We start from the raw sequence: 13,086 nt of genomic DNA, 5'->3' as shown, positions 1-13,086 counted from the left end.
CTTCAAGGCGGCGGGAGAAGACGCCTTGCGAGCGAGTGAGTGAGTACGTGCGTGCGTGCGTGCGTGCGTGCGCGCGCGCGTTGTTCCGCCTTCTGAGCTTCGCCTGTAATCTCCTCGCTCTCTTATGTCAGCAGGGAGCTTCTCTCAGGCAGCCTGTCTTCTCTCTAGAACACAAAGTATTGATCTAATCAAAACCTGATCCGCCTCAACCTCAAAGGGAGAACCCCCCACCCAAACCCCCTTGATAACTTATACAGGAAAAGCATACCGGTCGTTCCACATAGTATGAGGCAAATTCGGAGATGCCTGCTTTACATCTCTAATTTGATTTCTGTTTCACATGCTCTGTGCACATCTAGTGGAAGAATCGGGAGAAGGCGTAAATGTACAAGGCTAGAGCTGTCCTGTCCAGTCTTTGACCATGGATCGATGAAACCAGTGAAACGTCGTCTAAGATAACCTCGACAGTCTATCTGGGATCCATTCAACGACTTGGATGAACAAGAATAGTCATACACAAATCCAGACGAGGTTTTTCTGGAACCGCCGCGACATGTGCTTCATGTCTTCGTTCGGAGCCACAACCGAGTACCTGCGAGACTTAAACGTGGGACCAACTGCGCCCAGCAGTAGGAAAAACGTGACTAAGAAAGAGTTGACCAAGTTTTCTGCACACCGGTAGATTAATTTCGGAGTTTCTTCAGTACTTCTACGGCATCGACCACTCGGAAACGTTTACGTGCTCTGATGTGGTTTTTGTGGGTACTAAGGTCCAAAACTGTGGAAAAAAAAAAGTCCAATCGGGTGTAGTCCTCGAAAATGAATTAACTACAAAAAAAAAGACCTGCTATCAATATAAGAAAGTGACGCTAAAGTCGAAATAATTGGTCGAGCGTTTCCTTTGGAGTTGAAAATGTTCTTCCCAAAAAAAAAAAAAAAAAAAAAAGAGGCGCTCCCCCTCCCAACTGGCTTGGAAGGCAACTTCAAAGGCGAGTCAACTGCACATCAAAGTGAACTCCATTCAAGCAGCAAAAAGAGGCGAGCACAAACTTACCATCGACCCCGACCACTTTGCTCCTATCACCAACAAACTCGGCGTGTTTTTCCCTGGAGGACAAAGTCACAATTGTATCCACGAAAGGTTTATAATCCGCGGCGGGGAGGCCCCCCCGCTCCTCCGGCTTGCTTGGGCGCCACGTTCGGCTCCGTCCGTCCGACCGTCCGCGCTTTGGCGGAGACCAAAATGCAACTGGCGAGCGCGAGAGCGAAAAGAGGGCTGAAAAACAGCGCTTTGCTCCCTCCTCCTCCTGCTCGCAGTCTCCTCCTCCCTCCTGCTCCTTTCAGGCTGCCATGGCGCAACTGTGGCTCTCCTCTTCTCCTCCTCCTCCTCCTCCTCCCTCCCTCCCTCACTCACTCACTCACTTCAAAGTAAGTGCCGACCGGCGGGTCCTGGAAGATACATAACAAGCCAACGCCGGCCGCGTCGTCTGACGTCGCCCAAAAAACTCCAACAAAGTCGCGCTAATGTGTTGTGTGGAGTCCTCGCGTCGGCGCCGGCACACACAACGGCAACGGTGGGGGGCTCGTTCGGACGCTTGTGGTTTTTTTTGCCACGACTGTTGCGTGTGCGTGGCTAGGACCTTATCAAAGGCGAGCAATCTTGCGCCAACTCCCTCGAGGCTTTGGCGCGTCACAAGTAACTGATCCGCCGCCCCAATAGCATTATCGCTGCAATCCCTCTGTTGCTACATCAACTTTAAAAGGGATTTTTTTTAACACCCCCCCCCCTTCTCCCTCTCACTTTTTCTCTGCATAGTTTGCGAGATTAACCCGTTGGAAGCCGCGGGGATGCACACCGCATGCACAGACGTGCAACAAAACGGCTCGCCCTAATATGATTTTTAACCGCATAACACGGCGCCTATTTGAATCCATTCACCCTATTTTGTTTGTGCAGTAAATGCACGCAGGGTAAAAGTTTATATATAGCACTGTATTTAAAAAAAAAAAAAAAAGACCATCTGCAGACTTGCACAGAGAAAAGATCACTCAACAGCGCCCGTCAGTGGCGACACGCACAGAAGCCGAGACAAGTGCACCCGCAGGACAGCATGTCATTTGAGCAGAAAACTTTAGATCCGGCTGAGATTGCAAGAAAAAGCCATCATAAAAAGCGTTTAGCCCCATCAAACGCCGCGTTCATGGATGCCACGCTACATGTTGGGCTAACAGAGCCGATTCGGGTGTTGACTCCAACATTCAGTTGGCACCAAGGTTCATGAGAGCAGACAGCATCAAGTGTCTCTGGAAACGATCCAATTTCCACATCATTTGTTACCACAAATGACGTCGCTTTGTTCATCAATCCATGCCAGCGACGTATAGCGGAGGGCAGAACAACAAATGTGCTTCCACTTGATGTCAGGAGGTACAATTATCTTGTTCATTAACTGTTGCCATTCATACAACCCAAGAATACAGGCACAGATTTCGCACTGAGCTAGGAAGGCAGCGTGTTGCCTTTTAACATGCTGCCTCACCGCGTGAGCTCACGCAGCATTGTTGACATTCTCCATGGTAACGGCTAGCCACGGCGTTGCATTGTGGGAAAACACTGCGAGGCTCCAGCTATATTATGTTATGTTCAGCATAAAAAGAGAAAAGCATGATTGACCTTCTCGGGCTAGCTGTCACCACAGCGAGCGTAAACGACAAGGCTTAGTTATTGAACACGCCATGTTGATTTTTTTTTTTCACATTTTCACCCTTTTCTTTATTCCACTGTATTTATTTTAAACATACACTGATACAAATAAGGTAAATACAACTTTGTTTCAATGGGAAACATTGCCTGAATTGACAAAGGTTTCGGGTTGTAAACGAGTTCACGCAATGAATTAAATTGCCAACCCAAAGTTTCTACTGTACAAACCTCTTTTTGTTTGGCGGTGTGCTGCCGTCAAAGGCCTGCGGAACACTGATATAGAGGACGTAGCTCAAGAGGTGACTCAAAAGGTCAGTCACCATTCAGAGGCCGCTTTTATCGTCACTTTGGTGCACTCACTAACTACGTCCCCCAAAATATAAAAAAAAAAAAACCAAGCACTCAACGCACAAAACCTTCGGACGGAGTTCGGACGGAAACCTCGACACACAAGACTTCAGTTGAGCGCCACTTTGCAGTACTTGTACGGAAAGGAGTTCGGATCACACTGAGATGACATTTCAGCACTGGACATGTTTTAAACCCTTTTCAATGTTTGAAAAAAATGGAAGAAAAAAAATGTCAATAAATTCCAGGGATTGAATGGCTGGACTGTGAAAAGACATATATATATGTCTTTGGGATCGAAAGTTATCATAAGCGTCACCTGTCGGCCGCATAGGTGAATGCCACCTCAATTGTTGGACGGACTAGCAAAGGGATCAGTTGTGTAGATGCCACCGAATGCTCAGCCTTCATTTTTCAGCGCAGTTCACACAGAGGAAGGGGCTCTTCAACAGATGTTTACTTGAAAGGTCACGCACCATTCACAAGCCACTTTGTCACGTCTATGCACACAAATATGTGACGCTTCAAATGTAGCGTCTCAGCACGGCAGCAGAAACCTCAACATCCAACGTCTATTTTCAGCGAGCAAAGCGTCTTCTCCCTTTTTTCACAACCAAAGAGTCGGCGCCTTAACAAGGGGGTGTTAAGGGAAGAAAAACAACAAGCACAAGAGAAGAATCACAAACACAGGAAGTGATGTGAGTATTTGCCTCATCATGCGTCATCAAAGTTAAGGATGACGGTTTTGTTGTTTTGACATCACATCCACAGTGGTCCGGCTCGGGCGGCCGAAGATCCAGAGCCACTTTCAAGGAGCGAAACGCGACATGCCAGCAACAAAAACGGTAAGCGGACATGCACTGTTGGCGTTAGCTAAAAGTGTTTGCTTCCGATAGGCGGCGGCACCTCCGGTGAAGTTGTCTTTGGCGAGAAGTACTTTGAAGAACGAAATCGAGTAACGCATAACGTGTCTCCCTCGGAGAACTGCACCGGCTCATTCTGGGTCATGTCCCAATATTTTTCTCATGCAGCTAAATATGGTAACCATAATATTAGGAAGCACCTCAAGGCGGGTGCGACGTGACTTCAAAACGACGACCGCCATAATGAACATGTTAATGAATTCAATTCCCGTACCGGATCTTCTGTAAACTGTGCCTGTCTGTCTGTGAAATATCTCGAGACTTCATGGACATACTGTGGCTACGGATAAAGCGTTAGCAGGTCGTCCATCTGTTGCATTTTTTACTGGCTGAATTAGAAGCGACTGATGTGGGTCGTATGGCTATCAAACATACAAGGTAAGAAAGACAATGTCCCTGTTTATTTAGCTACAGATGGCTAATGACCATTTAAAATAGAATCACAGTGAAAAGAGTGCCAGGCAAGCCCAGTCCTAATTTAGTGCTTCGGTGCGCCAAGACACACAATGTAGCAGATGTACGTCGCTACGCGACACTTGGAAAAGCTGTCCGACCGTGCGCGAGAGTGCATCGGCTGACCTCTGGCAGGAAAGCCACCAGGGCGGAGAGCGTCACCATGCCAATGGCGCGGTTGGGCTCCCGCGTCCTGCCGTCACGGCTCACGGGAGGTCCCCTTTGAGGTTGGCGCGTCCGGAGGAGCCGACCCCGGATTTGTGACGGAGTGGGGACCGGGGGCGGCCGTGCCTCCTGGCCCTAAAAAAAAAAAAAAAAAAAAAAAAAAGACCTTTGAAAGCGGGCTCGCACAGAAGAGGTTACGAGGTGGAACCGTCGCTCGGTCGGACAATGGATTATTATTACCGGGACAGGTCGCACTGGGCTCCGTTACAAAGAGCACTATAAATAGAGAGTGCACATAAATCAAACGTCTGATTAATTCTGCTTCTTTTACTGTATTTGCATGTGTAGAAGAGACAGAGCTTCGTCTGCCGTTGCTGTCCAAAGTCATGAAAACACATCCTTTTCAACAACTTTAGAGGCCTACGGAGGTTTTTTTTATTTTTTTTTTATGGCGGTCGTAACTGCTACTGGCCACCTCAGTTGCCGCCATAAACACTGGAGGGTGCGTGCGTGTCTACCGGCGCTGTCCTGGCCGGAGCTCGCAGCCCTGTGATCACTAACTGCTCTCAATTACAGTATTGTGTGCCGGTCCTCTCGGCTCGGGGTTAAACTCTTCTGCGAGACCCCTTTGAAGTATTCATCCCTTTATCTGGAGCCGGAGCAAAGAATTTGGGGGGGGGGGCGGGGGTGGAGGACAATGGAAAATGAAACCAAGAGGGAAGCTTACCGCAATTATCAAGCGGGGCCTCGAGGAGGAAGTCAGCTCACGCCGACCCGGCGAGGAAAAGCCAGTAGATAAAAGCGGGGAGCCCGGCCGGTCCATGTAGCGCGGGGGTGGAGCTGGAGGCTGGGAGAGGGTTCCGTTTCAAGTTTGTTTGGTGTGTACACACCCCGGGCCACCAGTGACCGCCGCGAGAGGAAATGGAGGCTAGCGCTACAAAGCAGGTGACAACAGGGGGGGGGGGACAATGGCCTCTGATGGGAGCGAGGAGCCGCATGAGGGTCAACACACGGTAAAGCCGTGCTTCCGAGTTGTACACTTGAGCTTGTCCGCGTCACAACAGCAATCCTTGATCTGTATTTGAACACAAATTGTCACTCACTGCGCTTGGCAAGCCCGTTGGCAGCCTGGTCCCTCACACGCCTAACCCCAACCCAACAACAACAAGTCGCCATTTGCCCGCCCGCCCGCCCGCCCGCCGCGGCCATCGAAGCCTCGCCGCGGGAAATCGACCGGTGACGGAGCGCAGACGAATGGCCGACTCGATAAAGGGCTTTCCGTCCATGCTCAATCCGTCTATTTTCAAACGTTTCCCATCATTCCTCAGCAAAACGGGGGTCCGTCCCAAAGACGGAACGCCCAGCTCTGCCGACAACCACTCACATTCACACCTATTCGCAGTTTAGAGTCTTTGGAATGTGGGAGGAAGCCTGAGTAAGTGGAGAAAAACAATGTAAGCATCGAAGAAGAAAAAGTCCAAACACGAAGGCCAGAGACTCAAAACCCGAACCAGAGAACCACGAGGCAAACGTGCTAACCACTAGTGTTCACATTTTGGGTCCCGTGTTAGCTTCCAAAGTTCTTATTCGGTTCAGTAAGGCACAAAAACAAAAAGCCTGATCAGGATTTAGCAATCCCAACGCAACTGAAATGAACTGAACTATGTTGTTGACTACATTGAACCTTGTGGTCACATGGATTTTTGTGTCTACGACATATGGATTTGGCTTTTCCCACCACTGCGGTGCGTCACGTGTATCGTCTGCATTCAAGCAATCCCGGAATGAGCGGCGGAAGGCAACTGCGTAGCACCCGGGGAGCAAACCCAGATCTTGTGTCAGCACCTCGGTCAAGGGATCTGGCGGCAGACTGGCGTAGACTGCGGTGAAACGTTCAAATTCCACACAGAGAGGCCCCAAAGTTGTTCTTCCTTTCAAGACCTGTTGCCGCGTGGCAATGATGATCGTGTGTCCACCGACGTTACGCCTCTTTTACCCACGCTCGAGCTCCGGGATGCCATTTTGACCGATTTTACGCGGGCCCGCCAACGCTGTGGTTTGAAGTCGGCAAATTTGCTGCCTGTGGAGGTCAGAAGGCGGAGCCCGACGTCAAGGCAACTCGAATGATCTGAATGCGCAACGTCCGCAGCGGCTGTGAGTTATGTCGGCTAGATTTGCGGGATTCCTCTTAGCTAGTACGAAAGCAATCACAGCCTTCGGGTGAGTCTCAGCCGCCTTTTAGGTACTCGGGCTCGGCCTTGGACTGGGACCGGTCCCGCTTTTGGAGGACGGGCTTCGTCAAGCCTCCACCTGGACGTGTTCTTGACTCTTACACGGTTTTCGTGTTCTTGACTGGAAAGAAGCCTCAAGAGTGGTCGTAGAGGACGTGAGCGTTGGACGAGAAGGAAAGAGGGCAAGTATTGTTGTCAGCAGACTCCAAAGGCATGCCGAGAACCGAGGAAGACAATTAAGAGTGAAGTTAAGACCGACTTTGAAGTAGGACATGGTGCATAATACCCTTAAAAAGTTGAGGGATGGCAACAATCCGCCAGTTTGTTATGATGGTGGGGGATGTTTAGAACGAGGAGTTTAAAAGGGTTCAGTTTGAGGGGAATAAAGTTGCATCATTTGAGGCGCCAATTGAGCCCAGAACCATGTGTGTTTCTTGTGTCGAAATAGATAAAAGTCGGCGTGGGAGTCGTCGCCCACCTGTGCGGTTTGATGAAGGGATGAGTGTGCGGAAGATGGACGTGGGAAAGCGATGTGTCACCGGCATCTACTGGGAGTGGGATGGCCAGGAAGAATGAGACATGAAAGGTTGCGAAGGAAGGAAGGCAGAGAAGAAATACAAAATGGGAGGGAGAAGCGGGGGGGGGGGGCTGTTGAAGGTTATTTATGCCCCTCCCTTGTTTTAATCCCATTTTGTGCTTGACTTTTAAGTCTAGCAATGTATAGAAACAATGTCGGATGCACTGTCTAATCCCGTTTGGGCCATGAAGCCGGCTCCACTCTGACAGTAATGACTTTCATTTCCTCTTCTTCTGGCAATCCAGCCGGCACGCCGGCACGCACTTGACAGGCCGGACGCCACTTTGTTCCGCCGTGCTTGACAGGATGGCCGTCCTTCTCCCAAATCAGCCTTAACCCCAAACCCTGGACTCCCTCACTCATCCTTAATCCATCACTTGAAGCCCCCGGCTTCCTCCTCCATGCCTCCGGTGAGCTGATTAACTCACTCGCTCCTTCAACATTTGATGTCTCAGCCGCCCTCCCTCCCCCCAAAAACAACAAACGATTTATTTCCACTACTGTTTTCAACCAGCAGAAGCAAAGAAATGGTACTTTGGGTGAGATGTTGTCAAGGTAGCGATGTGATGTTCATTAGATATGTTCTGTATCGCTATCCTTTGATTGCAGCTAATGCTAATTGTGGTGATTTATTTGTGGTATTCCTTCATCCATTTTCCTCATTAGGGCTGCGACCGAACTGAAAAGCCTATCGCAGCTGAATTGGGGCAAGAGGCCGGCTACACCCTGGACTGCTCACTCGCATGGTACATGCAGTGCCCTCCATAATTATTGGCAGCCCTGGTTAAGAAATGCTAAAAGCCTTCAAATAAATTCTCTCACACTGAAAATTGTTTGTTCACCAGAGACAGAATCGAGCATGAGTAATAATGAAATCAAAGGCGTAATATTATCCGCTGGAACTAGTTGCGAAACTGAAAGCGGAAGTTCAATTGTTTCACTTTCAAATACAACCCTAACACAAAATTCGTGTTCGTTCGGTGACGACCGACTAGTTGACGCGACAACCGCGGTGTCCAGTTTAATTGGAAGCGACCGTACGATAAAATCGATAGCGCCACTTGCGCAAACTATTTTTGTTGAGCGTAAGTCAGCAGGATTTAAACGACGCGCAGTTCAGCCGCAGGCATTTCCTATTTTGCTACGCGAACGCCTAATAAGTTGCGGTGTCCGCGTGGAACAGCTGCTCATGACGGCCATTGTTTCAAAATTCAGGTGTCGTAATCTGTTGCAAACAAAGGGCTGAGTCAACTCTATTTATTTCGTGCACATGCAGGAAGGTTTGATTTCAAGCACACACATGATTTTTAAGTGGGTTTGCACAAAGTCAATTTTGGGCTCAAATGTCACACTCGTGGAGCACGTTTTCCGAGAACAAGCCGACTTACGGCTAAGTAGTGCTAATAATCAAATGAAAGTGCATGTTCTTCTCCACATTGGCCTCTCAGCTGAAAGTGAAGTCAGACAGCACATTGTGAGCACAATTACTCAGACGCAACCTGCTGTGCCTTCGCGGCTGAGGCCATATAGCCTCGAAACCCGCTTTCAAAGCACACAGCTGCATATCCTTTTCACTGCTGGAGTGACAGGGCGGGGGAAAAAGAAGAAAAAGAATGGCATGCCATAAATACCGCCGCGACAAAGAATCATATGAGCCGGCGCACAAGACAAAGGAGTTGATGGTAGACAGTAAAACAGCACAAGTGAAAAGTGTCGCCGTCGCATGCGTGGTGCTAAACAGGTTTATTTATGCAAGCGGGCAAAAGCCGCCTCAGGTGTGACGTCTATAAAAAGCGCGATAATGATGTCATTCAGGTGCCAGCGTCGAGGAAAAAAAAAAAAAAAGTCAGCTAAGCCCTGACTGACCTTGAGTCACCTCCTTTTTTTTTTTTTTTTTACAGCCCGACTTATCTCGGCCTCCTGTCCTCAAACAACCTGTCGCAGGAACAGAAGAACGCTGATAAAAGAAAAAGCTTTGAAGGGGGAAACGCATTAACCGAATAATCTCCATTTTGGATTAACACTGCGTCGTAAAGCGATTTCATGTGTCCTTTCTTTTTTTTTTTTTTTTTAACCTCAGCCTATAAAACACTAACCGTCCAACGCGAGTCACTTAAGTGTCACCGGGCAGCCTTGAGCGTCACGCTACTGTAAAACAAACGGCATATAAACCTCAACCAGCGGCCCCTCGGCAACCGTCGGCCCTGTGATGCGGAGATCAGCGGGCCGCTTTCATCCTTAATGCGGCCGCTGCGTCCGCCCAAACGACAAGCAGGACTTCTTATTTACACAATTACCCAGCTTATTTTGGCGGGAGACAATCAATTAGCTGTCAGCATAATTAGCCAAAGATAAAAGCCGCGTTGGGCGTGGCCGCTTGAAAAAAACAAAACAACAAAAAAAAAAAAACGCAGACGGACTCATTAGGGAGGAATCGGCAGCCGTCAGGAATGCGAGTGGCAGCTATTGAGTCACATCAAAAACAAGAGAGCTCATTGTTCTGCATTTCGCAACTGCTGAGAGTACCTGTATCTGAAGTGTAAAGTTTATTTGGGAGAAGGCCTTCATTTGTTCAAATGCTTTTCTTTTTCTAAAGGCGGAGCTGCCAGACGTGATGTTCGCAGCTCATGAGATAATTGTTGCATTTAAACAGTGCCAAAATGTGGTCCTTTTTTTTTCCGTAAACTGTGTTTATGCACCGCGCGGGCGTCTATTTGAGTGGAGGCTTTGATTTGTGGCAATGCGCGTGCTAGGGTGGTGCTAGCCACGCAGCTGTCAGTTGATCAGCCCACAGATTTGTTGCCACTGTGCGGGAATACTGTACTTTCCCCCGTATGCCATCTTTTTCTAGTCCAAAGGTATTTATGCGAGGGAGGCTTCTAATTTGACAGGTGGCCTTTGTTAAGACAAATGCTTGTTTAGGCATGGAACTACTTGCGCGGAAATGTCATTGTTTGACAAAATTGTGGGCAAGAGAACAGTGCCAAAAAGGCAACACTGTACTTTTTCCTTTTTCTCAACTGCAGACGTGTTTATTTGGAGGAGGAGTCAATTTCAGAGGAGGCGTTTTTTGTTGTTGTTATTCTCTAGGGGCGAGTCAGTGAAATTGTCAAGTGAAATTCTTGGCAGCCAATCGTACGTCTTCAAGCAGTGCCAAACCCCCGTTTCCCACCAGCAGAAGTGATTATTTGATGGAGGCGTTTATTTAGGGTGAGGCCTTTTATCTGCGGAAATTCTTGTTTAAAGGTGGAGCTAAATGCGCTGCTGTTAGGCGAGACATTTATTCAGTGCCTTTATTTGTATAAATGCTCAAATACCACACAAAGTCATCGGTGATTCATTGCGGCACGGCAACAATTTGAAGTTGAAACTATTCGGGTCTCAAGTTGTGATTCTGCTGCCTACCCGCAAGCCAGGCACTTGCGCTAAGTTACCAAATAAGGTTCCGTGCCCGATAAGCGCAAGCTACCACGGCTTCTTGTAAAACGGTTGAAAATGTGGAGGGTCACGCTCAGGTCATGCTAAAGAAAAAGGCCTTAACGTTTACATTCCTCGTTCTCGGATGACATTCTTTCATTTTTTTTTTTTTTTTTTTGGCTCTCATCACTCACTGCGCAGGCAGCAGAATGAAGAAGGCCGTCACATAAATAAAGGCGGGTGTCACGTTTCATTTGGAGACAGGAGAGCAGGTCTGGCACACACGCACATGTGGTGTAGGTGAAGAAAAAAACAAGGCCATTATGTTCTTTGAAAAATACGCTTTACAAGACAGAAAGTATGGACGGAATGTATGGAAGGCAAAGCAAAGCTTGGCTACCAGTTACACCAGATACCAGCGGCAGCAAGGTCAACGCTAAACATCCCGACACTCGCAAAACCTCCACACGCTCATCTAGAGAAGTCATTTGGAAAATTAAATCAATGAAAAAAAACATGAAAATGAAGCAATGTCTTTTATTAAGAAAAATGGTTCAGCAGGAACATAACATAAATGACATTTTGGTTAATAATAATCATGATAATGTACAAGTATTCACTGGACACTTTTTTCAAGTGAACCTTGGAAATGTAGTAGGAGCCAAAGTGAGAGATGCGTCAAAAATATTTTTAAAAAATGGAATTAAAAATGTGAATTAAAAAAAATATTTCCATAAAGATAAAAAAACAAAATAAAAATAGCCCAGAACAGCAAAAATAAACTCCCATTTTTTTCTAACATGTTCAACACAATTGTATTAGTAAAAACAAAATGAACATTCTGTATAACAGACGTTAAATTTGGGGTGTTTTGGTTCTTGCCCGAAAATGACGTTAGCTTAATAGCAGTTATGCTCAAGCTAACGTTTGGCTACCTAAACCGCTTGTTTTCAGTAATAAGGTGAGCTGTCTTTAAAATGATCCGAATTTGGCGCAAGTTGAGCTTTCGAGCGGTCTTCCGAACACACGCATTTATCAACATTGCCCGACTCTTTGATGAAGCTCTTGCATTGGATCTCATTCGACTGTACAGGTGTCGCTAATAGTGAGGCTGGTGAGCGCGTCGCCTCGAAAGCAATGACTGCAACATCCGACGCCGGTTCCGACAACGCGACGGGCGGACGTAAAATGAAGCGCGTGCTTGTGGCACATGTTGTGCAAACGATCAATGCTCACATCTGATTGGTGCTCTCCGCCTCCGCTGGACGGCTGTCCCACGCTTGAGGCTACCTGGACACAAATCAACATCCTAGTTTTGTTGCCTGCTCAACACATCAGATGAATGAAAGACGAATATGAGACAAAGGTTCTGAAGTCCAGCTTTTATTTCACCTGGCATTTACAGCCGCACGTGTCGAACAACTGGGGAGAGCAGAGCGCCTTAGGTTTGAAGCCACGTGCGCATCTACAAGCTGAATTTGTTCTGCGACCAAGCTCGTTAGACATGATGACGGAAGCAGGTGTGAATTCGAGAAGCTAATGTTTAACTTTCCAGGGGGGCAATTCTGGGGATCACATTGAAAACGTGAAGTTGTGTTAGAAAGACACAAAATTTGAACTTGACCCAAATCAAAGCGTGAAATCGCTCAGGAAAACCACAAAACTGCGGGGAGGGGCGGGGTGGGCTTACTCAGACATGACTACGGAACGGTGTGTGGAATATGGTGGCTGCGCTAGTGACACTGTTTTGTTCCCATCTCAAAAACAGTTTTGCTCAGCAAATCCCACATTTGCAGGCAATGTGTAGTGCGACACTAAGTACCAACCTCTTGCCGTGACCCGCATCCAGGCCTTCCTGCAGGAAGTCGGCCCTCCTCTGAAGGAAGTCCACCTGCAACACCAAGACGCCTTGTCAACCTTAGGCAATAACGTTTAGCAGATACCAAGGCTTTGGCTTTTCGTTGGAGAAGCGGGGAGGGTAAGTCGAGCAGGCTCGGAGGATGAAAGGCTCGGTTGTTGAGTCCGGGGGTCAGGACAGAAGGGTCCAGGTCATGAGATTAGGGCGCAGGGGTGAAGGCACAAGGGGATAGCAGGGAACATTATGAGGCAGGTTAGCCGAGGTGAGGACGCTACATGCGGTCAGTCTTTTGTTTGGCTGCAAAGGCAGGCGGGGGGGGGGGGGGGGGGGGGGGCAGGGGGAGGTTATTTATCAAGCGTCTGGCTTAAGTGAAAATAAACCCCATCTACGTTCACGCGCCGGCACGTAGA

The 13,086-nt window shown here is 48.1% G+C and overlaps 1 protein-coding gene across 4 annotated transcripts in view; it reads right to left on the bottom strand.

The window, feature by feature from the left end:
• Positions 1 to 22: 22 nt before the first annotated feature.
• Positions 23 to 13,086, bottom strand: part of cep112 (centrosomal protein 112) — a 94,649-nt gene continuing 81,585 nt past the window's right edge. For 2 of the 4 annotated variants that reach the window (XM_086055443.1, XM_086055444.1), the window contains 2 exons: positions 12,645 to 12,709; positions 23 to 164 (listed from right to left, as the gene is read on the bottom strand). In XM_086055443.1, coding sequence (XP_085911569.1) covers positions 128 to 164; positions 12,645 to 12,709 — 102 coding nt within the window. In that variant the 3' untranslated portion in view covers positions 23 to 127. Of the gene's footprint in view, positions 165 to 11,341; positions 12,109 to 12,210; positions 12,384 to 12,644; positions 12,710 to 13,086 lie in introns of those variants that run through there. The other 2 variants (XM_086055445.1, XM_086055446.1) reach the window with 2 other exon arrangements.

This window comes from Filicampus tigris, chromosome 16 (assembly GCF_054856515.1).
Source record: "Filicampus tigris isolate MCC_2025a chromosome 16, RoL_Ftig_1.0, whole genome shotgun sequence".
NCBI classification, from domain to species: Eukaryota; Metazoa; Chordata; class Actinopteri; order Syngnathiformes; family Syngnathidae; genus Filicampus; species Filicampus tigris.
This window is presented reverse-complemented; position numbering and strand designations above follow the sequence as displayed.